The 25,008-nt window shown below is 47.9% G+C and overlaps 1 protein-coding gene across 1 annotated transcript; it reads left to right on the forward strand.

The window, feature by feature from the left end:
* Positions 1-521: 521 nt before the first annotated feature.
* Positions 522-24,303, forward strand: LOC133283329 (zinc finger protein 821-like). The gene is made up of 6 exons (XM_061480020.1): positions 522-996; positions 17,576-17,701; positions 18,212-18,354; positions 18,900-19,004; positions 22,516-22,682; positions 23,392-24,303. Exons 1-6 carry the CDS (start codon positions 957-959, stop codon positions 24,044-24,046), a joined length of 1,236 nt encoding a protein of 411 aa, XP_061336004.1. The 5' UTR covers positions 522-956; the 3' UTR covers positions 24,047-24,303.
* Positions 24,304-25,008: the final 705 nt, after the last annotated feature.

Here is a 25,008-nt window from a genome sequence, read left to right on the forward strand (position 1 = left end):
GCCAGCTGGATCCTTCTGTTGGCAGGAAGCTGATGTCTGTCTAGGGGGAAGTGGGTTCAGTCCCTCCTTTTGTCTCTTTATCTGAGGGGGTTGCTGGGATTTATCCCTTCTTTTGTCAGTCTGAGGATGAGGACTTGATGTCTGCCTCTTTGTAAGGTTTGAGAGGATCTGTTGTCCCCACCTGTGGGGGATAGGGGCAGTGCATCCCCGATGTGAGCTGTGGTGTTGGTGGTCCCTCCCTAGGTGAGGGCACAGGGTGTGTACCTAATTGCCTGTCCTCAGCCCTGCCTGCCTAGGGAGGGTGTAGCAGTCTCTTGTTCCTGCCCTCCTTGTGCCTCTCTGCAGGGGTGGTGAGGTCAGGCCCTCTGAGGGCCAGCTGTTTTAGATGGGACCTTTGCCTGGGCTGGCCACTCCATCCTGTCAGCTGCTGCTGCTGCTGTGTATGAAGCTGTGACTGCAGGACAGCTGGCTCCCTTGTTTGCTTTCCGGGCACGGTGGGGGTTGTTTCCCCTCAGTCTCTCTCTGGGTGGGGAGCCAGAGGTAGGGCAGGGTCTGCAGGTTTGATCTGGCTCCTGCCCTGTTGGCTGTGGGGATGGACAGGAAGGGAGAAGGGTGTTTGGACTAAGATTGCAGTTGCTCTTGAGGTGGGATACTCTTAGCTTTTTGTATGCTGGGGACAAGGTTGCTTTTAACTTTGCTTGAAACCTGAGTGGGACTGCCCATATATGGTGGTTTGTGAAATGCATGTGGATTGTGTTGGGTGCTGGCACTGAATATAGCTGTGGTGATGCAGAACGAGCCCTGTAGGCAGAAGGGTGGGGAATGACCCTGAGACAGCCAGCTGTGTTTGGCCAGAGGCTCAGAAGGTTCTAGTGATGTGTGTGACAGGCTCTTCTCTTCTCAGGTGACCCCTCTGCTGAAGGAAGGAACACTCTGTGCTCCCAGGTCAGGGAAACATGTCCCGTCGGAAACAGACCACTCCTAACAAAGTTCACTGTGAGTATTATGTTATGCAGCATTGTGGGATCCTTGCCCCAGATGGATTGTTGTGGAGTGAGACAGGAGGGAGGGGAATGATGACAGCGTACAGTTTGTAGGGGGATGGTGGTTACTCATGTTTTGTCACAGGGACTATAAGATGAGAAACTAATCTTTGCTCATCAGGGGAGCTGGCTGTGTCCTGGCATGGCAGAGATAGACTTGAAAAATGACTAATGCTGTAAAGGTAGGTAGGTATGTATGTGCAGGGCCTCTAGCTGTGCTTTGCATTCACACTGTCACAAGTGCAAATTAGTATACTAAGAAATGTGACTTCAGGGCTCTGGCCTGTTTTGGCTAGCAAGGAAAGTTCTAGGCCAACTCACCGTTGGCCGGAAGCCCCAGTGCGGCCAGGTGTGAAGGTCTTGGAACAGCTTCATACCTTTGTTTTCCTGCCTCTTTCTGGCAAGCAGTCGTGATGAACACAAACATATATACTCTGCTGAATACACTGTGGCAAACAACATCCTTTATGGCTCTCAGTGATGAGAGGGAATCGACTCCCAGCTAGGTTCTCATCCATTACAATGCTATCTGTCAGATCGTACTTGACCTGAGCTGATGGGACCGATCTCTGTTTCTACAGCACTGCCAAGATCCTGGTGTTTGTTTGGCAGTGAATCATAGAATAGTTAGGGTTGGAAAGGACCTTAAGATCATCTAGTTCCAACCCCCCTGCCATGGGCAGGAACACCTCATACTAAACCATCTCACCCAAGGCTTCGTCCAACCTGGCCTTGAACACTGCCAGGGATGGAGCATTCACAACCTCCCTGGGCAACACATTCCAGTTGTACCAGCCTAATGGGAAAGAATTTCCTCCTTATACCCAGTCTAAACTTACCCCCATTTAAGTTTTAACCCATTACCCCTTCTCCTGTCACAACAGTCCCTAATGAAGAGTCCCTCCCCAGCATTCCTATAGGCCCCCTTCAGATACTGGAAGGCTACTATGAGGTCTTCTGTAGATCTGTGAAAGGAAGGCTGATGACAGGGCCCTAGGTATTGCTAAGCTGTAGTAGCTGTCAGGAGTATGGTACATAGAGCTGAATGCTGTAGTCCTAACACTGCCTCACTTTGCTGATGCTGCTGGTTTGCTTGTCTTTCTCTGTGCTGCCTTTCTGTATGGGTATGGTAACAGGAATCTATGCATGCTGTTCTCTGTACTAGGGAAAAATACACTGGGATATAGCCTAACACTTTGCATTCAGTGAGTGTACTGGTGAGAAACATCTCTGCTGGGACTTGAAAGCCCCACTGGCTGCTAGAGCCAGGCATGGGAGAGCTGACAAAGCTTTCCTTGGTGGCCAGCTAAGAGTCTTCAGGTGTAGCTTTCTGCATCTGCACTGACTTGTGCTTTGCAATTCCTGCTTCTGGGTGCTGGGTTGTACAATGGGCAGAGTGTAGCTTTGATTTGCAAGATAGTGTTTTAATGACTTTGGAATTGTCTTCCTTGGAGAAATTTGATTTGTCCTGTGATGCCAGTAACACATCATGTGTCCATACGCTTCTGCTTCTGAGAGTGCCCAGATACTGCTTCTGCCATTTAGATCAGACTTAAATAAGACATGTACTTACATTGTCTCCCTTGGTGTAGAGTCATGGTCTCTCACATGTGGAAACCAAGGGTACCAAGTTCTAATGGTTCAGGTAAAATTTCCATGGTGTTTATGTGGGCTGTTTTCTGCACTCCATTGTGTAAGGGTGATGTTCTTCAGAAGCTTGTACTATTACATACAAAGATATACATATTATAGAGTTCAGTTGTGCATTATTTTCACAGTGGACAGCAGCTTTTTTTATCTGCAATGGAAGTGCAGTTTTGGTCTTGGGGGAAGCTATCTGACAAACATGTTACCAGTAGGCATGATGTTGAGGTTGGCATCTGGTATGCCGTAGAGAGGAGTTCTGGGACCTGTTCATCTCCTTTACATGCAGTATGTGAGAAATGGTCTAGATAAAAACTTAAGCTCAGAGTAGACATGGCAGTAAAGGAGCTATTTATTAACGTCTTTGCAAAAATGGGTGTCCTAGCAAGTAGACACACCCAGCAAAAGCAGAACTTTGATTTATATTTCCTATCCCATCTGCAGGTTCCTTCCCTTGTTTCCCCATTGGTTGGGTACTGCAAGGTTTAGAATTATAGAATCGTAGAATAGTTAGGGTTGGAAAGGACCTTAAGATCATCTAGTTCCTACCCCCCTGAAATAGGTAGGGACACCTCACACTAAAACAGCCTATTTGACGCTGTCCTGGGTTCAGCAGTAGCAGTCATGTTTTTTTTTTTTTCCTTTGTGTTAGCTGGTGCAGTGCTGTGTTTTGACTTCCAGCCTGAGAACAGTGTTGGTGAAGTCGATGTTTTCAGTTGTTGTTAAGTGATGTTTACCCTGACCAAGGACTTTGTGAGGCTCATGCTCTGCCAGGGAGGAGGGGAAGCCGGGAGGAAGCAGAGACGGGGCGCCTGACCCGGGCTAGACAGGGAGGTATTCCATACCACAGCACGTCATGCCCGGGGTGGGGGGTGACTGGGAGTTACCCGGAAGGACACGGGGCTTCCGGGTGGAACTCGTTTTCTTGGCCGGAGGTATCGTATTCTCTTCCCTTGTTATTTTCCCTTATCATTGTTGTAGTTGATAGTAGCGGTGGTGATTTGTGTACATAGGTTGCTGGACTGTTCTTGTCTCAGCCCGTGGGAGTTGCACTTTTTTTTTTCAATCCTCCTCCCCGTTCCTCCGGGAGTGGGGAAGGGGAGAACCCCGGTGGGGGGGGGGACGACGACGACACAGACCTCGATTGTTGTCAGCTCGGCACCACTCACTGGGAGTGAGTGAACAAGTTGCCTGACTGGGTTTAAACCATGACGGTTCTTTTTGGCGCCCAACGTGGGGCACGAGGGGTTGAGATAAGAACAGATCTGACTGGATTGGTAGTCACTCGTCACAATGCTGATTTATTGGCTCTCAAGGTTGTTCCTCTTGATCTCACAGTTTCAGTATATCTTATCTTCCGTCCATCCGGTATTTGCTGTATTAGTGTTTTTCAAGTGTGGGGCTTGGGCTAAGGTTTTTGTCCCATTGTACTTTATGGTAATGACTTGTAATACAATAGAATCATTGATCATGAAACTGATCTGGCTTATGTTCCCAGTGTGGTCACCACCTTTATACTTTGGGAGGTATATGATGGAGGTGTTTAGCAATTACACATATTTTTTCTCCTTCTCAGGTGCTCAACCTGTGAAGGAGACATCCTTTTACCCTCCCAGTCGTCCCCCCAGACCATTTACATTTGAGAGTTTTGAATTTTTTGAATGGCCTTTTAATGCTGTTGAGACTTGTTTGCTGATGGTGATGGGAATCACCATGCTAACACGCATACAGAGTGTGTTTTGCCCACTACTGATTTCAAGAGTTAAGCAGAGTCAGGTTTGGGTCTTGTCTGGGGTCAAATGACGATGTAGGAGGACCAAGAGGTTTTCCCAGAGGCTGGACAGCCATGAGTGGCAGGGTGTGTGGGATAGTATGGGCAAGTATCTAGGTCAGTGGGCCCCTCCAGTATTTTGGAATTTCACTACCGAACAACTGCAAAATCCAGAAGAATTAGTAAAACACTTAAATGAGGTGTGTGGTCATTCTGGCCATACCAGAGATGGACAAATCACGGCAACGTGCTGGGGCTTGGCCTATGCTTACAGGGCCTTGTTCAACACTATCCAGCACCTTCAAAAGGAAAAGAATGTTGGCGGATCTGAGGGCAAAGCAACAGTCGCTACTCAAACTTTGGCCTCAATGAACAGAGCAACTACCCCAGTGGCAAGTACAGCAGCTGCTCAAACTTCAACTGCAACAGACAGCGTGGTTACCCCAGCTCCAAGCACAGCAGCTACACCACCCCCAGCAACAAGTACAGTTGCTACTCAAACCACAGTGATAATCACTGCAGCCAAACCAGAGGACCAATTCGTACCAATATCGGTTGCCCCTGTACGCAAGAGAACAAGCAAAAAGGAGGCAAAAAGGGTGAAGCGAGATGAAGAACCAATGAATTCACCACCCGGTCCAGAATCTGATCAGGAGTCATCATCACATGACGAAGAAGAAGAGGTAACTTCTCGACCTCGGACCTCAACCGAGCTGCGGAATATGCGAAAAGATTTTACCCGTCAACCAGGGGAGCACATCATCACCTGGTTACTCCGATGCTGGGACAATGGGGCTGATGGTCACGAACTAGAAGGTACAGAAGCCAAGCAGCTGGGATCACTTGCTAGAGAAGGGGGAATTGACAAAGCAATTGCAAGAGAGAAAACGCCCCTCAGCCTTTGGAGGCGGCTCTTGGCAGCTGTGAAAGAAAGGTTTCCGTACAAGGACGATGTTACGAGTCGTTCGGCCAAGTGAACTACTATAGACAAAGGCATCCAGTCTCTGAGGGAATCAGCCATCGTAGAGATGCTCTCTCACATCAAGCCGAATAACGGGGATACACCTATAGATCCAGATGAAGTTGAATGTACACGACCCATGTGGCGAAAACTTACACGGAATGCACCGTCATCATATGCCCATTCATTGGCAACAGTAACCTGGAATGACATAGTACCACTAACAGTGGATGAAATGGTTCATAAACTCCGAGAGTTCGAAGACAATCTCACCCCTTCCATCATCTCAGCTGTGGAAAAACTGTCCCAGATTCTCAAACAATTGAGGGACGATGTATCTGATTTATCCAGCTCCTCACGTGTACCAACACACGTCTCAGCTATTAACAAAAGGCGTCCTATTGTTCAAGAGAGGAGATACAGGAGGTATACGCCACGGGGTACCCTATGGTTTTACCTGCTGGATCACGGAGAAGACATGACAAAGTGGGATGGAAAACCTACTTCAGCTTTGGAGGAACGGGTGAGTGAACTGAAGAGGGGAGCAAGGGCCAAGACTGATCGTCCCATGAGAGCTACGGCTTCAGTCTCTGGTGAGCAGTTTCCCAGATGGAGTGGAAGAGCTGATTTTACTCCAGCTCCTGTGATAACGAAGAATAATCCCTTTCACCACGACTTAAGTGTCCAAAGCTGTGACGACCATTAGAGGGGCCCTGCCTCCAGCCAGGTACCGGTGGGCTTTTGGTATTGCTGCTTTGGAGACTGAGGAAATTGAGCAGCTGTCCACCTTGCCTGGTCTCTCAGAAGATCCCTCTGCTGTGGGGTTGCTGAAAGTTGAAGAACAACAAGTGCCAATTGCGACCACAACAGTGCACCGGCGGCAATATCGCACCAACCGAGACTCCCTGATTCCCATCCATCAGCTGATCCGTAGACTGGAGAGTCAGGGGGTGATCAGCAGGACCCGCTCACCCTTTAATAGCCCCATATGGCCAGTGCGAAAGTCTAATGGAGAATGGAGACTAACAGTAGACTATCGTGGCCTGAATGAAGTCACACCACCATTGAGTGCTGCCGTACCGGACATGCTAGAACTTCAGTATGAACTAGAGTCAAAGGCAGCCAAGTGGTATGCCACGATTGATATTGCCAATGCATTTTTCTCCATTCCTTTGGCAGCAGAGTGCAGGCCACAGTTTGCTTTTACTTGGAGAGGTGTCCAGTTCACTTGGAACCGACTGCCCCAGGGGTGGAAACACAGCCCTACCATTTGCCGTGGACTGATCCAGTCTGCACTGGAACAGGGGCAAGCTCCAGAACACCTGCAATACATTGATGACATTATTGTGTGGGGCGATACAGCGGAAGAAGTCTTTGAGAAAGGGAGGAAAATAATCCAAATCCTGCTGAAAGCCGGTTTTGCCATAAAACGGAGTAAGGTCAAGGGACCTGCACAGGAGATTCAATTTTTGGGAATAAAATGGCAAGATGGACGTAGACAGATCCCCACAGATGTGATCAACAAGATAACAGCAATGTCTCCACCAACTAATAAGAAAGAAACGCAAGCTTTCTTGGGTGCAGTGGGGTTCTGGAGAATGCACATCCCAAATTACAGTTTGATTGTAAGCCCTCTCTATCATGTGACCCGGAAGAAGAATGATTTTAAATGGGGCCCTGAGCAGCAACAAGCCTTTGAGCAAATTAAACGCGAGATAGTTCATGCAGTAGCCCTTGGACCAGTCCGGACCGGGCCAGATGTAAAAAATGTGCTGTACACTGCAGCTGGGGAGAACGGTCCTACCTGGAGCCTCTGGCAGAAAGCTCCAGGGGAGACTCGAGGTTGACCCCTCGGCTTTTGGGGTCGGGGATATAAAGGATCTGAGGCCAGCTATACCCCAACTGAGAAAGAGATACTGGCAGCCTATGAAGGGGTTCGAGCTGCTTCGGAAGTGATTGGCACTGAAGCACAGCTCCTCCTGGCACCCCGGCTGCCCGTGCTGGGCTGGATGTTCAAAGGCAGGGTCTCCTCTACACATCATGCAACTGATGCTACATGGAGTAAATGGGCTGCACTAATTACACAACGAACTCGAATAGGAAATCCCAGTCGTCCAGGCATTCTAGAAGTCATCATGGACTGGCCAGAGGGCGAAGATTTCGGAATGTCACCAGAGGAGGAGGTGATGCGCGCTGAAGAGGCCCCACCATATAATAAACTGTCAGAAAGTGAAAAGCAGTATTCCTTGTTTACTGATGGCTCTTGCCGTATTGTGGGAAAGCATCGGGGATGGAAGGCAGCTGTATGGAGTCCTGGACGACAAGTTGCAGAAACTGCTGAAGGAGAGGGTGAATCGAGTCAATTTGCCGAGGTGAAAGCCATCCAGCTGGCCCTGGACATTGCTGAACGAGAAAAGTGGCCAGTACTTTATCTCTATACTGACTCATGGATGGTGGGAAATGCCCTGTGGGGGTGGTTGAAGCAATGGAAGCAGAGCAACTGGCAACGCAGAGGTAAACCCATCTGGGCTGCTGCACTGTGGAAAGATATTGCTGCCCGGGTGCAGAACCTGGTGGTGAAGGTACGTCATGTAGATGCCCATGTACCCAAGAGTCGGGCCCCTGAGGAACCCCAGAACAACCAACAAGTGGATTAAGCGGCTAAGATTGAAGTGGCTCAGATGGACTTATATTGGCAACATAAAGGTGAATTATTTTTGGCCCGGTGGGCCCATGACACTTCAGGCCATCAGGGCAGAGATGCAACATAGAGGTGGGCCCGTGATCGAGGGGTGGACTTAACAATGGACACTATTGCCCAGGTTATTCATGAGTGTGAAACGTGCTGCAATTAAACAAGCCAAGCGGCTAAAGCCTCTTTGGTATGGAGGACGATGGTTGAAGTATAAATATGGGGAGGCCTGGCAGATTGACTATATCACACTGCCACCAACCCGCCAAGGCAAGCGCCATGTGCTTACCATGGTGGAAGCAACCACCGGGTGGCTGGAAACATACGCTGTGCCCCATGCCACTGCCCGGAACACCATCCTGGGCCTTGAGAAACAGATTTTGTGGCGACACGGCACCCCAGAGAGAATTGAGTCAGACAGTGGGACTCATTTCCGGAATAACCTTATAGATATTTGGGCCAAAGAGCATGGCATTGAGTGGGTATATCACATCCCCTACCATGCACCAGCCTCTGGGAAAATCGAACGGTACAATGGGCTGTTAAAAACTACACTGAGAGCAATGGGTGGGGGAACTTTCAAGCATTGGGATACACACTTACCAAAGGCCGCCTGGTTGGTCAGCACCAGAGGATCTGCCAACAGGGCCAGCCCAGCCCAGTCAGAACTTTTACATATTGTAGAGGGGGACAAAGTTCCCGTGGTGCATATGAAGAATTTGCTGGGGAAGACAGTCTGGGTAATTCCTGCTTCAGGTAAAGGCAAACCCACTCGTGGGATTGCTTTTGCTCAGGGGCCTGGATATACTTGGTGGGTAATGCAGGAAGATGGGGAAGTCCGATGTATACCTCAAGGGGATTTGATTTTAGGGGAAAACAGCCAGTGAACTCAATTGTATGCCCTTGCCTACTGTGTAATGCTTTTATAGCCCATCAACTAGATGTCTCCAGGTCACCAGCGACTGGCCCTGACTTCCCTCCAGCCATCATCCCAACAGAGAATGAACTTGGAACATCATGGACCGAATGGACTCGGCAGCATTATAGGGATTGGTCCATGCACTAAGAAAATGATCTTTTCCTCTTGGTCTGTATGTATATGGATGTATATATATGGGAGAGCGATGGTGTATTGAAAATGTGGGATCTGAGCACGACGTGAATGGTATGGAATAAGGGGTGGATAATGTCCTGGGTTCAGCAGTAGCAGTCATGTTTTTTTTTTTCCTTTGTGCTAGCTGGTGCAGTGCTGTGTTTTGACTTCCCGCCTGAGAACAGTGTTGGTGAAATTGATGTTTTCAGTTGTTGCTAAGTGATGTTTACCCTGACCAAGGACTTTGTGAGGCTCATGGCCTGCCAGGGAGGAGGGGAAGCCGGGAGGAAGCAGAGATGGGGCGCCTGACCCGGGCTAGACAGGGAGGTATTCCATACCACAGCACGTCATGGCCGGGGTGGGGGTGACTGGGAGTTACCCGGAAGGACACGGGGCTTCCGGGTGGAACTCGTCTTCTTGGCCGGTGGTATCGTATTCTCTTCCCTTGTTATTTTCCCTTATCATTGTTGTAGTTGATAGTTGCGGTGGTGATTTGTGTACATTGGTTGCTGGACTGTTCTTGTCTCAACCCGTGGGAGTTGCACTCTTTCGATCCTCCTCCCCGTTCCTCCGGGAGTGGGGGAGTACCCCGGTGGGGGGGGACACGGACCTCGATTGTTGTCAGCTCGGCACCACTCACTGGGAGTGAGTGAACAAGTTACCTGACTGGGTTTAAACCACGACAATTGTTAAAATGGTGATAAACAGTTAATGAGTCCACAAATTCTGATTTTTGCCATGTGAGAGCTTATCACCTTCAGTCTGTTTAATTACAGCTTTTGAATTAACATGTAGTTAGCCTGCATGACAATTTTGGCTGACCCAGATGATGTATGTTTAAATACTTATTCTTCCAGACTTTTCTTAGTCCTTGGGGACAACAAAGGAGAGGATGGAGTCTTCTCTTTCTCTGCTCGTCTGTTTTTGTTGCTGCAGTTCATGACCATGCCTCCCATTTTGCTTTGTGACATGCTGCTTGTTTCTGCAGTATCCTGAGCTTAGGGATGAGCATTGCCAAGCACTGCTGTATGCTGACACCTTGTATGAGCTGCACAGCAGCTTTTGAGTGCAGGAGGTATAGACACAGCAATTGGTAGCTGGGTGGGGACAGATGTCACTGGCTGCAGCCCGTGGGGAATGAGGACTTATACCAGACGATGCTGTGGGTCTTTATCCCAACCTGACCAAGAACTGGGATGGGGTCATTTCATACCTTACTACTGGTTACAAGGACCTGTCTGTCCTTTACGAAAGAAAAGAAGCAGTGGCTGTGATTACATGGACAAAGAGGGCAATCTTCTTCCACTTATGTCTGTAATAAATATTTTGGACCTGCTAGTGGACATGCTCTGTTCATCCAGTTCTGCAATATGGCCAGTGAAGCTGCTTCAATTAACAGGGAGGGAGAGGAAAGTCAAAGCAATGTCTCCTTTTACTGGGAAGAGAGGCAGGTTCTTTTGAGTGCTGGTAGCCAGGGCTGCCTGACCCCTTGGGGGAGGGGTAGGATGTGCAATGCTCTACACAGGTGTGGCTCCCGTTGTCCATGAGCAGTGCCCACTCATTGGTGAGATCATCTGCCAGGTAGCAGAGAGCTGTAATAACAGTCTTTTATGGATTGACAAGCCTAATGCTGACAAAGACACTCTTGCACTGGTGCCTGGTGAGTGCATCCAGAAGTTTGGGAAACCTGGGGCAGATAGGGACTGTGGTTAGACCAGGATACTAGTGTCCCTGGAAGGAAGCTTTCCATATAGGGAGCAATCTGTAGAACCCGATATATCTTTCAGAAGAAGATTTGAGTTTGCAAGGGACACGGCAGAAATGTGGTTTAAGCCCAGCTGGAAACCCAGAACCATGCAGCCGTTCGATCACTCCCCTCCCTCCTCCCCCCACTCCCGGAGGGATGGGGAGGAGAATCGAAAGAATGTAACTTCCACGGGTTGAGATACAAACAGTCCAGTAACTAAGTAACCCCGGTGGGGGGGGACACGGACCTCGATTGTTGTCAGCTCGGCACCACTCACTGGGAGTGAGTGCACAAGTTACCTGACTGGGTTTAAACCACGACAGACGCATATAATCTACATGCTAACTGTCCCGCCTCTGGTTACTGTAAGCGGCGAGGAGAAGCAGACAGGCCAACCCAATATGGGTGATAAGCAACTTCCACTTTATTTGTGACGCAGTTCACACCTATATAGGAGTGGTATTCAGCCACTCCTTCTTGGCACAACGGTATTGGTTAGCCCCCAACAGCTTCCTCCACATTCTCCTCCCAGGTCCGGTCTCCGGCTACTTGTGGGGGCCACCCCCTGCCTTGCTTGCACAGTCCTCCAGGGCTCTATGGTCCTGCTCTTAGAGTCATTCTGCAACAGGTTACATCTCCCCTTATTTGATTTTGTATGCCCCTTCCTCTTATTTATTTATCTCCTTTTATGGTTCAATTTAATAACTCTCTGGCAGGCATGTGGTACCCCAACTTACTGTTTAACCAGCCTGCAACTGCTTAGTTTCATAAGTTGTACAAAGATAGTATTCTTTTTAACCACAGAGTTTATCTTTCATCCAGAGATAATATTGTCTTTAACCACAGAATGTGTCTAAGTTATACTATCTCAAACCCTTTGTTTACCTTTAGTAACTTTGTCCCAGTATTGAAAAATTTTAATATTGCAAAGCCTTAATATTGATCTTAAAGCTCTAATATTGTAAAGCCCTAATATTGCAAATCCCCATACCCAATTATGCAAAAACAACATTGTTTCTCTCACACAGTATGTTGCTACAGAGCAACTATTTAACAGGACCTATCAGAAGCAGCAGGTAGGATCACAAGAAAATAAAGGGACTGAAAAATACAAGAAACATGTACAAGAGACATGATGATGTCTCTGCTTTGGAATGGAAAATCTTGTCTGTCTTGCAATGAATGCCACCAAATTGTTGGGACTTTTCTGACTACCTAGCCTGCTGTGTATCTGGAGGGCCCGGAAATACCATACAGTGCACTGATGAGGAAAATTGGAAAGAGCATTAGCTCCAGGAACTGGGTGAGCTAGCAGAATGAGGAATCAGGCTAAGCCATAGCACATGTTACTGATACTTCTTCACAGGGACTGAAGGGGTTGGGAGGAGAAGAGTAAAAGGGACAGCAGCTATGCAGTTTTTTGTGCAGCTGTGTGCAGCTGGGGTCTGATCTGGCAGGCTATGAGGCTGGGGAAGTGCTTTTGGATTTGCGTAAATACTACCGTAAATATCTAAATGGACAAATGTGTGGGAGGATGGTGAATACTTTCTTGCATGACCACTCCATGTTATCTTCTTTCTTGGATTCACTAGGGCAAACAACAGCTGCAGATCTTTCCTGGGTTGCTTGGTGCTACCTCTTTCCAGGGTTATTTTCCAAGTTTGGCATGGCCCCCATTTAATCTTGTTCTCACAACAGCATGGTTTGCTGTCCTCACTTAGCACAGAATTGTTCTGTTTGGCATGCAGATGGGCTGGGAAGTCATGTGGTTACAAGATAGTTTTAAATGGAAGTTGATGTGTAAGGAAATTCAAAAGAATACAGAAACAATGATAAAAATTATCATAAAAGTCTCTTTGTGCATAATGGCCAGTTCTTCTACAGTGTTAATTGTAGTCATTTCCCCTTTGGCAGGGCTGCAGCACGTAATTGGTTCTTAATAATTTAATTTTGTTTTCTCACATGGTGCATGAAAAACACACCTGGCAAAACGGTAATACTGGAATGAACTTACTGCATTGCCCATTCCATGTTGACTTGAAAACTACAATGCAGTTAATTGTTCCTGTGTATCATGGTTTAAGCCCAGCCGGTAACTCAGAACCGCTCAGCTGCTTGCTCACTCCCCCCCTTTCATCCTCACTCTGGGAGGGATGCTAATAATAATAATAATCATGATGATGATAAGGGAAATAACAAGGTGACCACCTGCCAACCAGTACCCAGCCCGACCCGAGCAGTGATCTGGGCCTTCCTGGTAACTCTCCCCCCCCCCCCCCCCCCCCCCCCATTTCTATTTCTATACTGGGTGTGGTGTGCTGTGGTATGGAATACCCCTTTGGCCAGTTTGGGTCAGGTGTCCTGTCTCTACTTCTTCCCAGCTTCTTGAGCCCCTCTTCGCTGACAGAGCATGAGAGACTGAAGTCCTTGATCGGGGTAAACATTACTTAACACATCGATGTTTTAGTTGTTGCTATCAGCATTGTTCTCAGGCTAAAGTTGAAAACACAGCACTGCACCAGCTATGAAGAAGGAGCTACGGCTGAACCCAGGACACTGTAGAAATATCTTAATTGAGTCAATTTGATCTTTATTTTCTCCTAGTGTCCTAAATTATAAAATCTCTCTAAGCAATTCATCTAATCTTTTGTTCAAGCCCACCCAGTGCTGCACTGTCACCCCATCGGTTGGGGGCTAATCGCTTTTCTTCTGCTTGCCAAAAAACTTGCTGCAGGTTTTAGTGTGTGCTTTTATTTCTCTCCCTGCTGTCCCATGGGCTATTTTTTTTTTTTCTATTGCTTGTACCCTTTGCAAGCAATGCTTATTTTGGAGTTCTTTAGAACAGTTTTGTTAGTCAAATTAATTCCTGCTTCCTAGCTCTATCCTGGTACCAATATCCCATTAATCTTGTATTTCCTTCCCTCTCCCTCTGACACACACACATTCTGTGCTCTTCAGTGTTTATTGAATTCTGTTATCTATAATATTCCCAATTTAAAGAGAAAGTATCTTGCAAGAAATAGCACCCAGCATTCAAAACCAAGCAGAAATGTTAATTGCATCAAAATCCTTGGTTCTTAAAGGGCTCTGTGGGCTGCTGTTGTTAACTCAATTTTGTTGTTTTTCATTTCAGTAACCACTACAGCAGTGTGGACAACCCAGAATAGTGATGGGGAAGGTGGACTAGATCCACAGTGGTGGAAAGACTTACAACTTTCAGGTCCAGGAAAGGAACACAGAAGACCTACATGAATGGGGACTTTAAATTGATGTACAAGGAGGGAATAAAGTGGTTCATCAGAGAGTCATTTCTGTTTAGGAATGAAGATAGGGGAATGGGGAATGATGCAGTTTGTGGGTTTTTTTTGTTTTTTTTTTAATTGGTTTGGTTTTTGGTTGTATTTTGGGGTGGGGTTTTTTTGTTGTTTTTTTTGGTTTTTGTGTGTATGGATTTTGGGGTGGGGGTTGTTTGCCTGCATTCATACAGCTCAAGAAGGCTGAGGAAAAATATTTCTGGCTACCAAGTTGATACTGCGCCAGATCCTAGCAGTCATAACTGCCCCTGTTGCACAGTTCCATGGGGTTGTCCCCTACCTCCACAGCTGCTCACCTGGCATCCCACTCATTTACAGGAGTATGGAGAGGAGAACTGGAATGCAAAGCAGAGGCATTTGTATGATTTTTCACTGTCCTATGTCTCTAGCTGTTTGTAAAACAAATACAGTGACTTGTTTTGGTGTGGTTTTATTTTGGTTTGTTTTGGTGGTTTTGGGGGATTTTTGGTGGGCTTTCTTGGGTTGTTGGTTTGTGTGTGGGTGTTTTTTTTTTTTGTTTTTTTTTTTTTTGTGGTATGCCTGTTCTGGTGTTGTGGTCAGCCTGCAGCCCTTTTTGTATTTAATAAAGAAACTTCTGGAGAAGAGCCTGTGAATTCACTATTCAATGTAACATCCTTTACTGATAGAAGTGATCCGGCAGCTGTCACCTGCCTTACTCCCTTTCCAAATGAATGGAAGTGTATTCAAAGTGGGGTGGGGGTGTGTCTGTGTGAGCACATGTATGCAGAAACAAGTGTAACCCTGTACCTACCAAACATTAAAGTGCTTCATCAAAGTAGGACTTAGTCTATCAGTCGGTGAAAGGGACATTCTTCCTTAACTTTTTTTGGAAACAATATTAGTTTTGTACATGAGAATTTCTTTATAAGCTAAAGATGGCATTTTTTAAAGTTTATTTTTCCCAGTCACGTGATGCTTTTTTAGATACAGGCTAGTGGAGAATGCACAAGATGTCATCTGCTAACAGCACTGGTTTGGTTAGCAGTTTGCATTTCTGGCTGTGAGCTGGTAGTTCTCTGCACTGTGATGAATCAATTCTAACTTGGCTTTGGGTATGTTGTACAGAAAGGCCACTGGCAGACATGATCACTCTCAGTTGTTGTGATTGATGCTAGTGTTACTGACAGGAGGAGTTTCCTCAGCCACCTTATAAAGATTACAGCTTTTAAAATCCTGCAGACTGTCTGCATATCTGAGCAGGAACATGCTGTCATTAGGCTCTAGGCTGCTGCTCAGTGGAAATGTAAGCCACCTGGAAGGGGAAAAGGGGAAGAAAACAAACACCTAACTGCTTCCACTAGGACTTGCAGTGGTGTTTGGGAATCCTGTTTTGTAACTGTCACAGGTAGCACATCTCCCACCATAGTTTTGTATCTGTCCTGTGTTGGGCAGGTTTCCTCGTTTCATCATACTTTCTTTTGTTTTGCAATGCTTTTTTTAGTCTTTGCTCATTAGCTTTTATCCTGGTGGTTGGTGCATATCTGCTTCTTGGAGAAGCACTAATTCTGTAGTGTCTGCTGTTCATACAGTCTATATTTTGGTCCCACCAATGTGAGGTTGTGGTCCAGAACTAAAAGCAGCACTCCAGGCTATGAAAACCATTCAGTGCTGGAGTGGCTTCTGATGGGAGTACACGTGTCACAGCAATCATGCCAGTACCTGCTGCTTTTGGTGACAAATAGACTCTGGGTGTTCCTCATCATCTCTCTCTAGCCTGTGTGAATTGTGTTCTCATCTCCACAGAAACCATTTGCACATTTCTGAAACAGAATGATAAATGCCTTCAAATGCTTTTGGAAACCTCCATGAGAATGTTGAGAACTAAAACTCTTCTCCCACAGCCTCCATGAAACTTCTGTAGGTCTTTGAAATCTCCCTTAAATTACTGCTTTTTAAAGCACTGCTGGAAATTGCAAGGTAAGCACCAGAAGGCAATGTATGAACATGGGGCAAAGCTGGCTGAAACAACTTAGCATGTGGGAATGTATCTGTCCTTGTAACAGGACTGGTGTTCTCTCCCTGGCTCAGGAATTCAATTCCCAGGTTATGCTGTTGCCAGTTGTGGCCCTGTACTAAAAGGCACAATTTTCTTCTGAAAGTTATGTTTTTGCTTTAATGTGAAAAATGCACTATGTCTTCCTTATCATTTTTGCATTTATGCTTTGAGTGGTTTTTGAGAACTTATGCATTGGTTGATAGATTTAACCCAAAACCTGCCCCACTGGGAACTTCAGCACCTTGCCCCAAGTGTTCCCAGCTCATCCACTGAGAGGTAAAACCTGGAACAAAGATGTTTGATTAAGTATGAAAATTAATGGTTGCCTTTAATTGTTATTCTTTGGAACCAAAAGTTCTCCTTGAACAGATTGCTGTAAGAAGTTTTCTTTCAGAGAGACACAAATAGTTGCTTCTTTCAATTTGTTTGCCATCTCCTATTGAGTTGAGGTAGTAGTGCTCAGTGGTTTTCAACAGACTGTAAACTATCCTAATCCAGTATCTCAGCTTTCTGGGTTCATTCCCTTAGTTTTCTGTTTTGAGCGTTGAAGTGTCACTGAGATTGATTTTAGCCAGAGTCATTCCTGGGCAAGACAAGGTAGTGAAGCAAGTTATCTATCATATAAGCAGAACACCAGCTCTGAGCACAAATGCCTTCTTGGAGGGCAGCCTGTCCTCAGTCCTCCTGGGACAGATGGTGGTGATAGAGCATGCCAAAGACAAGCCCTGGTTTTGGTAGCACTATGGAGGGCAGGTGAGGTGCCAGGCACTCAGGGAGATACTGGTTTTGTCTAAGTTGTCTTATAGCAAGGAATAGGACTTAATGATTTTCAGGAGCCACATAGCGCTGTGCCTGATCTGGTATGCTGTCATCATCCCTCAGTGGCTTTCTCTCCCGCCCAGAGCTGTACTATAGCTCTATTGGCAGATAGCTTGGTAGCAGAAAAAGCCACCTAGCTACATACAGCAGATAGATGAGATCTCACAGTTGGTTGTTTTTTTTTTTTTTGTGGCTGGAGTGGCATATAAAGTGTATGCAGAAAGCAGCCCAATGCTGGACATTTCTACTAGCGAGACTTCTACACACAGGGGCTGGACTCACCTCAGCCAGGTACAAGAGGCTAGTGTTGCATAGGGCAGGCAAGCAGAGAGGTTGCTTAAATGCTTTCTGAGAGGTGACTTCAGAGGTTCTGCACAGTGCAGGTGAGCAGCCCCATGCTTGTTCTGCTTTTGGCAAGCATTGGTGGTGAAAACAATGCAGTGGCATCAGTCTGACTGTCCTTGTGGCTGCCAGGGGAGCAAGTATTTGCAGGGCTGGAGGAGCAAACCTGCCAAGCCATAATGAAAAACAACTTTCCTGGAGCTCTTGGGGACCAGAGGCCAGCAATTCATCTGCTGCAAGACCCTGACTCCAGCAGCAGTGAGTTCTGCCCCTTCCAATAATGGCAAGGTAGCAGACTGGGGAGACTGTGACATGGGGCTAGGTGCTGTGCAGCTTGTAGGGATCCTCTGAGGGCTGTCTTACCTACCTCCTCCGAGTTAGCCCTTGGCTCCTGTGCAGGATTGTCAACAAACAGCAGAAGCAGGGCTGCTCCCTAAGGGAATGCAATCCCAGAGCCAAGGACCACCACCCCTCAGACTGGGTAATGACCTCACCACCAGGATGCAGTCCCAGTTTAGCAGAGCAGGGTGGTAATAGAAGGAGGTCCAGCTGACAGTCCAAGTGATTGTCAAGCAAGGCAGGCTAACAGGCCAGGTCCAGGGACTCTACAGAGCATTTCAGGGACTGAAGCGTGTCAGCCTGAGTTTTAAGGGAGCCCCTGGTCTGAGGGGGTGAGAAGAGGCTCTGGGTGATGCTGGTCGGGACAGCTAAGGCTTGTGAGTGTTCTCAGGGTCCTGACACTTGGAATTACTGTTCTGCATGTTCTAGGTGGCAGTGATGATGAGGAAACCACCCAGGATGCAATTTCTTCCCATACATCTGAGGAGGATGGCTCAAAGGTGAAAGTGAAGAAAGAATTAGAGAATGCTGAACAACCTGTGGCTGGAGCCCCACTGATGAGAGGAAACGAGGCAAGTGTGTACTGGTGCTGCACTCACTTTGGCCTCTCAGGGAGAGAGAAGGGTACTATCTAAACACCTTCTCTCCCCATTGTTATTTCTTGTCTTTTTCTCCCTCCCACGTCCTCTAAACACCTCCTGACAGGAGGAAAGGGTATGAAGAGCTCTTGGGCTGCTAGGAGCAGGAGATAGCCTGCACAAACTATGGTTCTCCTGGCTGTCCAAGATGATTATGCAGTGTGCCCTCTTCTTTCAGTCCTGGTGCCTTTCTTTGACTGACTTCCCTTCTGCTACAGAGCAGGCCTTGCCTACCACTGTGCTGGAAGAGCCTGGGTGGCTGGAGGCCGTGAGGCCTCTGCCTGTTCTCCTGGAGACAGCAAGAGGTTTTTCTCAGAGGCTGCATAAAGGAATTTTCAGTCTGCAAGAACATGAGCCAGCCCCAGTAGGACTGGGCACACAGCCCTTGATCTGGCCAAGGCCTGCCTAGCAGTATTGACTAGATACTAAGGGAGAGTGGAGTGCATGCCTTACACCAGAGTGGCTTTTCCTCCCTGTAGGTGCCTGAGAGTTTGAATGCTGACCCTATGCTGGGATTGTCACGGTGCTCCCTCTGCCAGCTGGAGTGTGGAAGCAGAGAGCAGCTCATCGTTCATGTATACCAGGTAGGGGATGGTTCCAAACTGTGGGATATCTCCTGCCTTAGGCCCCAAATTCAGCAACAACCCAAAGCACAGGATGGCTTTGTTCTGTTTTTTGCAGTCACAGAACTGACCTTCTAGCTAGGATGTGATTGAAGTTTACAGCAGTAAACTGTGTCCAGAGGGTGTCTTGGGCAAAGAATCAGCAAGGCACCAGTCTACAGATCCCAAAAGCAAAACTCTAGCCCAAGGCAGTCTCTTCAAGTAGTTGCAGGCTAGGACCACGCAGGTCACAGTATCACAGTATGCTAGAGATTGGAAGGGACCTCAAAAGATCATAGAGTCCAATCCCTCTGCCGGAGCAGGAACACCTAGATAAGGTTACACAGAAATGTGTCCAGGCGGGTTTTGAATGTCTCCAGAGAAGGAGACTCCGCAACCTCCCTGGGCAGCCTGTTCCATTGTTCTGTCACCCTCACTGAGAAGAAGTTTCTTCTCAAGTTTAAGTGGAACCTCTTGTGTTCCAGTTTGTACCCATTACCCCTTGTCCTATCATTTTTTGCCACTGAGTAGAGCCTGGCTCCATCCTCGTGACACTCCCCCTTTATATATTTATAGACACTAATAAGGTCACCCCTCAGTCTCCTCTTCTCCAAACTATAGAGACCCAGCTCCCTCAGTCTTTCCTCATAAGGGAGATGCTCCACTCCCTTAATCATCTTCGTTGCCCTGCGCTGGACTCTCTCCAGCAGGTCCCTCTCCTTCTTGAACTGAGGGGCCCAGAACTGGAAACAATATTCCAGATGTGGTCTCACCAGGGCAGAGTAGAGGGGAAGGAGGACCTCTCTCGACCTACTAACCACCCCCCTTCTAATACACCCCAGGATGCCATTGGCCTTCTTGGCCACAAGGGCACAGTGTTGGCTCATGGTCATCCTGTCGTCCACTAGGACCCCCAGGTCCCTCTCCCCTACACTGCTCTCTAACAGGTCGTTCCCCAACCTATACTGGAACCTGGGGTTGTTCCTGCCCAGATGCAGGACTCTACACTTTCCCTTGTTATATTTCATCAAGTTATTCCCTGCCCAACTCTCCAGCCTGTCCAGGTCTCGCTGGATGGCAGCACAGCCTTCTGGCGTGTCAGCCACTCCTCCCAGCTTAGTGTCATCAGCAAACTTGCTAACAGTACACTCAATTCCCTCATCTAAATCGTTGATGAATATATTAAATAATACTGGTCCCAGTACTGACCCTTGAGGCACTCCACTAGATACAGGCCTCCAACTAGACTCTGCCCCATAGACTACAACTCTGGCTTCTCTCCTTCAGCCAGTTCACAGTCCACCTCACTACCTGATCATCCAGACCACACTTCCTCAATTTAGCTGTGAGGATGCTGTGGGAGACTGTCAAATGCTTTGCTGAAGTCAAGGTAGACCACATCCACCGCTCTGCCATCATCCATCCACTGTGTTATTTCCTCATAAAAGGCTATGAGATTGGTAAAGCATGATTTCCCCTTGGTGAAGCCATGTTGACTGCCCCTCATAACCCTCTTATCCTTGATATGCCTTAAGATGGCACCAAGGATAAGGTGTTCCATCACTTTCCCAGGGATGGAGGTGAGGCTGACCGGTCTATAGTTACCCGGGTCCTCCTTCTTGCCCTTTTTGAAGACTGGAGTGACATTTGCTTTCCTCCAGTCCTCGGGCACCTCTCCTGTTTCCCAAGACTTGGTAAAGATGATGGAGAGTGGTCTAGCAGTGACTTCCGCCAGTTCCCTCAGCACCTGCGGGTGCATCCCATCTGGACCCATGGATTTATGGATGTCCAGATTGCTCAACTGGTCTCTAACCCATTCCTCATTGACTAAAGCAAACCGCTCCGTTGACCTGACTTCATCTGAGGTCTCAGGGGTAAAGGACTCTTCAGGACTGCCTGCAGCAGAGTAGACAGAGACAAAGAAGGCATTCAGTAACTCTGCCATCTCTGTATCTTCTGTCACCAGGGCACCCATCCCGTTCATCAGTGGGCCTACATTGCCTCTGGTGTTAGTTTTATCTGCCATGTATTTGAAAAAGCTCTTTCTGCTGTCCTTGACCCCTCTTGCCAGATTTAATTCTAAGGATGCCTTAGTCCTCCTAGCTGCCTTCCTACATCCTCTAGCAGCAGCCTTATATTCCTCCCAAGTGGCCAGCCCCTCCTTCCATGACCTGTAAACTCTCCTCTTCCACTTGAGCATACCCAGCAATTCCCTATTTAGCCATGCAGGTCTCCTGGCCCTCTTTCTTGACTTCCTATGTGTCGGGATGATCTGATCTTGAGCTTGGAAAAAGCAATCCTTGAATGCCAACCAACTATCTTGGGCCTCTTTACCTTCAAACAGCCTTGCCCATGGGATTTCCCCTAGCAATTGCTTGAAAAGGCCAAAGTTTGCCCTGCTAAAGTCCAGGGTTGCAATTCTACTTGCTATTCTACTGGTCCTACCACACAAGGTCCTGAATTCCACCATCTCGTGGTTGCTGCAACCAAGGCAGCCCTCAACCCTTACTGCTTCGACCAGACCCTCCTTGTTAGTGAGGATGAGATCCAACAGCGCTCCTCTCCTGGTTGGCTCATCCACCATTTGCAGGAGGAAGTTATCATCCATACACCTGAGGAACCTCCTGGACTGTGGCTGGGTTGCTGAGTGGTCCTTCCAGCAAACATCAGGGAAGTTAAAATCCCCCACGACGACCATGGCCTGTGACTGTGAGGCCGCTCTCAGCTGCCTGTAGAAGGCCTTGTCAACTTCCTCACCCTGATCTGGTGGTCTGTAACAGACACCCACAACAGTATCCCCCCTGCCAGCCTGCCCCTTAATTCTCACCCACAGACTCTCAACTCGCTCGTCATCTGTCCCCAGGTCTTTCAGATTAAACATGGAAGCAGTTTTTACATTATTCAGTAAGATAAGAAACCTTCCTCCTAATCATTCAATTCTTTATTTTGTACCTTTATCACAGTTCTTACCCATGAAAACAGCTGTTCTTCCTCTGAAATGATTCCAGTATTGCAGGAAATCTGTACTAGAATCTCACAGGTTTTGTTGTCAGTGCTGTCTTCACAGCACATCAAAGTCTGTAAAAGGAGGAATGAAGCAGAACTGAACTGGCAGCTTACCTGCACCAGCTAACTGCCTCCATCTAAGTGCTTCCTCACCAGCATCCTTCCTACTGTTAGTCCAGTCATGCGTTGTCCAGCAACAGCAGCTCCTCAGATGCATTTCTGAAAACAAGGGTCTTATGATCCAAGTATTTTGGCCTTAATTGTTTCTCTTGCACCGGAGTGGAGATATAGAAAGGTTTCCTCCTTGCTGTTTGACCTGTGACACCCCAAGTGCCTTGATCTTGGTCTAGGAGCTGTCAGACAGAGATTTAGTGATAGTTCCCAGTTCCAAGAGGGTGATCTGAATGGTTTGCTGTATCTGTTGAGCATGTTTCAGGCTGGGCAGTGAGTTGGGCAGTTCATAACTAACAACCTCGTTTTTTTGCAGCACACTGCAGCTGTGGTGAGTGCTAAGAGCTACGTGTGTCCTGTATGTGGCAGAGCTCTCAGCTCACCAGGATCCCTTGGGCGACATTTCCTGATCCACTCAGAGGACCAGCTCTCCAACTGCGCAGTGTGTGGAGCATGCTTCACCAGCCATGCCACGTTCAACAGGTCAGGGTCACCCTGGCTGGTGAATGGGCTAGAGTACCCACATTAAAGATTAGGTGGGTTGCCTTAAATGATACAGAAGTCATGGCTCTGGACCCACTAAGGCCTGTAGGAGAGTTGTGAACACCCCCAGTGAGTGAGATTCCCTCAATCCCTTCCTGCCTGCAGTTCTGCATCACCTGCTAAGACCTCCCTGGGCTGCGCTGCTAAAAGGGTGTTCCTTTGCTCTGTGAAGACCTAGAACTGTGCAGAAAGCACTGGGGTCTCCAGTCACTGGAGAACAACTGTTTCCTTTGCCCAGCAATCCATCAGAGGTCTGTACTGCCCAGGTGGGTTTATCGTTTCCAGAGCAGGACTACAGGCAGAAACCAAAATGTTCTTTGTCCTACCTGGTGGAAGATTATCCACTTAACAGTGGAATAGGACTGAAAGGAGAAATCTGGGGATGATGGGAAGGAGCAACTTTGCTAGCTAATGCCTGCTCTTACACTCTTTCAACCCAGATACTGTTCCAGACTAACCTGCTTCCAACCCCCAGGTATGACATTGCTTCATTTTAGATACTCAGACGTGTCTGTGGGCAGGAATGGTTTAGCAGAGGCCTGTCATGGGATCTAGTAGGGGCACTATTTATTACAGCCCCCCCAGGCCATCTGAGGTAGGGATGCTCCTGTCAGCACCAGGTCTTGATTCTGCTTTTTCCACTTTCTAGTGTGAAGCTGCCAGAGGTGCTGAGCACAGACTGGCTGCCTGCACCACAGAGCCAGGGCCCCTCCAGTGCTGAGGGGAAAGACATTGCCTTTCACCCCCCTGTGTACCCTGCAGCCATTCTCTTGGTGTGCAACAACTGTGTGGCTTACCGCAAGTTGCTGGAGGCACAGGCACCTAGCATGCGGAAGTGGGCACTCCGACGGCAGAATGAGCCCCTGAAAGCGCGGCTGCAGCGGCTGGAGCGTGAGCGCATGGCCAAGAAGTGCCGACGGGACAATGAGACACCTGAAGAACGGGAAGTGAGACGTATGCGGGATCGGGAAGCCAAGCGCCTGCAGCGCATGCAGGAGACAGATGAGCAGCGGGCACGGCGGCTGCAGAGAGACCGGGAAGCCATGAGACTGAAACGTGCCAATGAGACCCCAGAGAAGCGACAGGCCCGGCTCATCCGGGAGCGTGAGGCCAAGAAGCTCAAGCGACGCCTGGAGAAAATGGACATGATGCTCCAGGCGCAGTTTGGCCAAGATCCCTCTGCCATGGCTGCTTTGGCAGCTGAAATGAACTGTTTCCGGCTACCAGTGAGCAGTGTGGAGCTGGAGAGCCAGCTGCTGGGCAATATGACCTTTGAGGAGCAGTGTAACAGTGCACTGCATTAAGTTACAGCCAAGAACTGTGCCACCTCTGCTGCATCTGTCACATGTGCATTGGCAGGCTTTTCCATTCAGGAGGCTGCTGCATGTCCCTGGCTGGCTCCCTGACAGTTCTGGTTTTCTCCTGAACATAGGAGGAGAACAGAGCTGAGAGGTGCCTGCCAAAGTAGCCTTGGTGGGAGCAGATTCTGAGGGTACATCTCTGCTCTGGGGGCCAAGTCACAGCCTGTGAACAAAAGGAAAATAAATTAATGCTCATGTTTATTTAGTCTCCTTCTTTACCTTTTTGTGCTTTGTTCTGTTCTTGTACCCTTGCCTCATTGATGGCCTTGGGCTGCTGCAGTTCTGCTGTAAGTGAAAGCCTACCTCACTAAAAAGTGTGAACTATGGAGCTTGGGACTTTGGTAGTCCACACCTCCTCCAGGAGTAAATTCCTTGCAGTTTGTACCCATTAAAAAAAAAACAAAGCAAAGGAGGATGTCATCTCCTTGGAAATGGCTGTGCACACCCTTTCTCTTAACGCTATCATTATGTGCTTAGTTGCAGTAGCATCCATGGAAAAATGAAGAGGAATGAGTTCCTATTCTAAGATACCCCATATAACCACTAACAGAAAGGCTGAACGAGGCAAGCAAACATAAGACAAGTTTGCTGGTTTACTCACAAGTTCATTTTCACTTAAACAGCGTTTCAGGTTTGCAAGTGAGAGTTGATTGAATGGTAAACAATAAGGGTAGGTCAGTTCTCTAGTACTGTATGGATCTGCTTTCCCCTTTATTCAGCAGTGGTGAGGCTACACCTGGAGTGCCGCATCCAGGTCTGGTCTCCCCAGTGCAAGAGAGGCACAAACATGCCAGAGAGTCCAGTAAAAGGCCACTAAGAGGGTTGAAAGGATTGGAGCATCTCCTGTGAGGAAAGGCTGAGAACTGGGATTGTTCAGCCCAGAGGAGAAGGCTTGATTTTACCAA

Source organism: Pezoporus flaviventris, unplaced genomic scaffold, assembly GCF_033815535.1.
Source record: "Pezoporus flaviventris isolate CSIRO_AGI_PZ_B2104156 unplaced genomic scaffold, CSIRO_AGI_Pfla_v1 ptg000164l, whole genome shotgun sequence".
Lineage (NCBI taxonomy): Eukaryota > Metazoa > Chordata > Aves > Psittaciformes > Psittacidae > Pezoporus > Pezoporus flaviventris.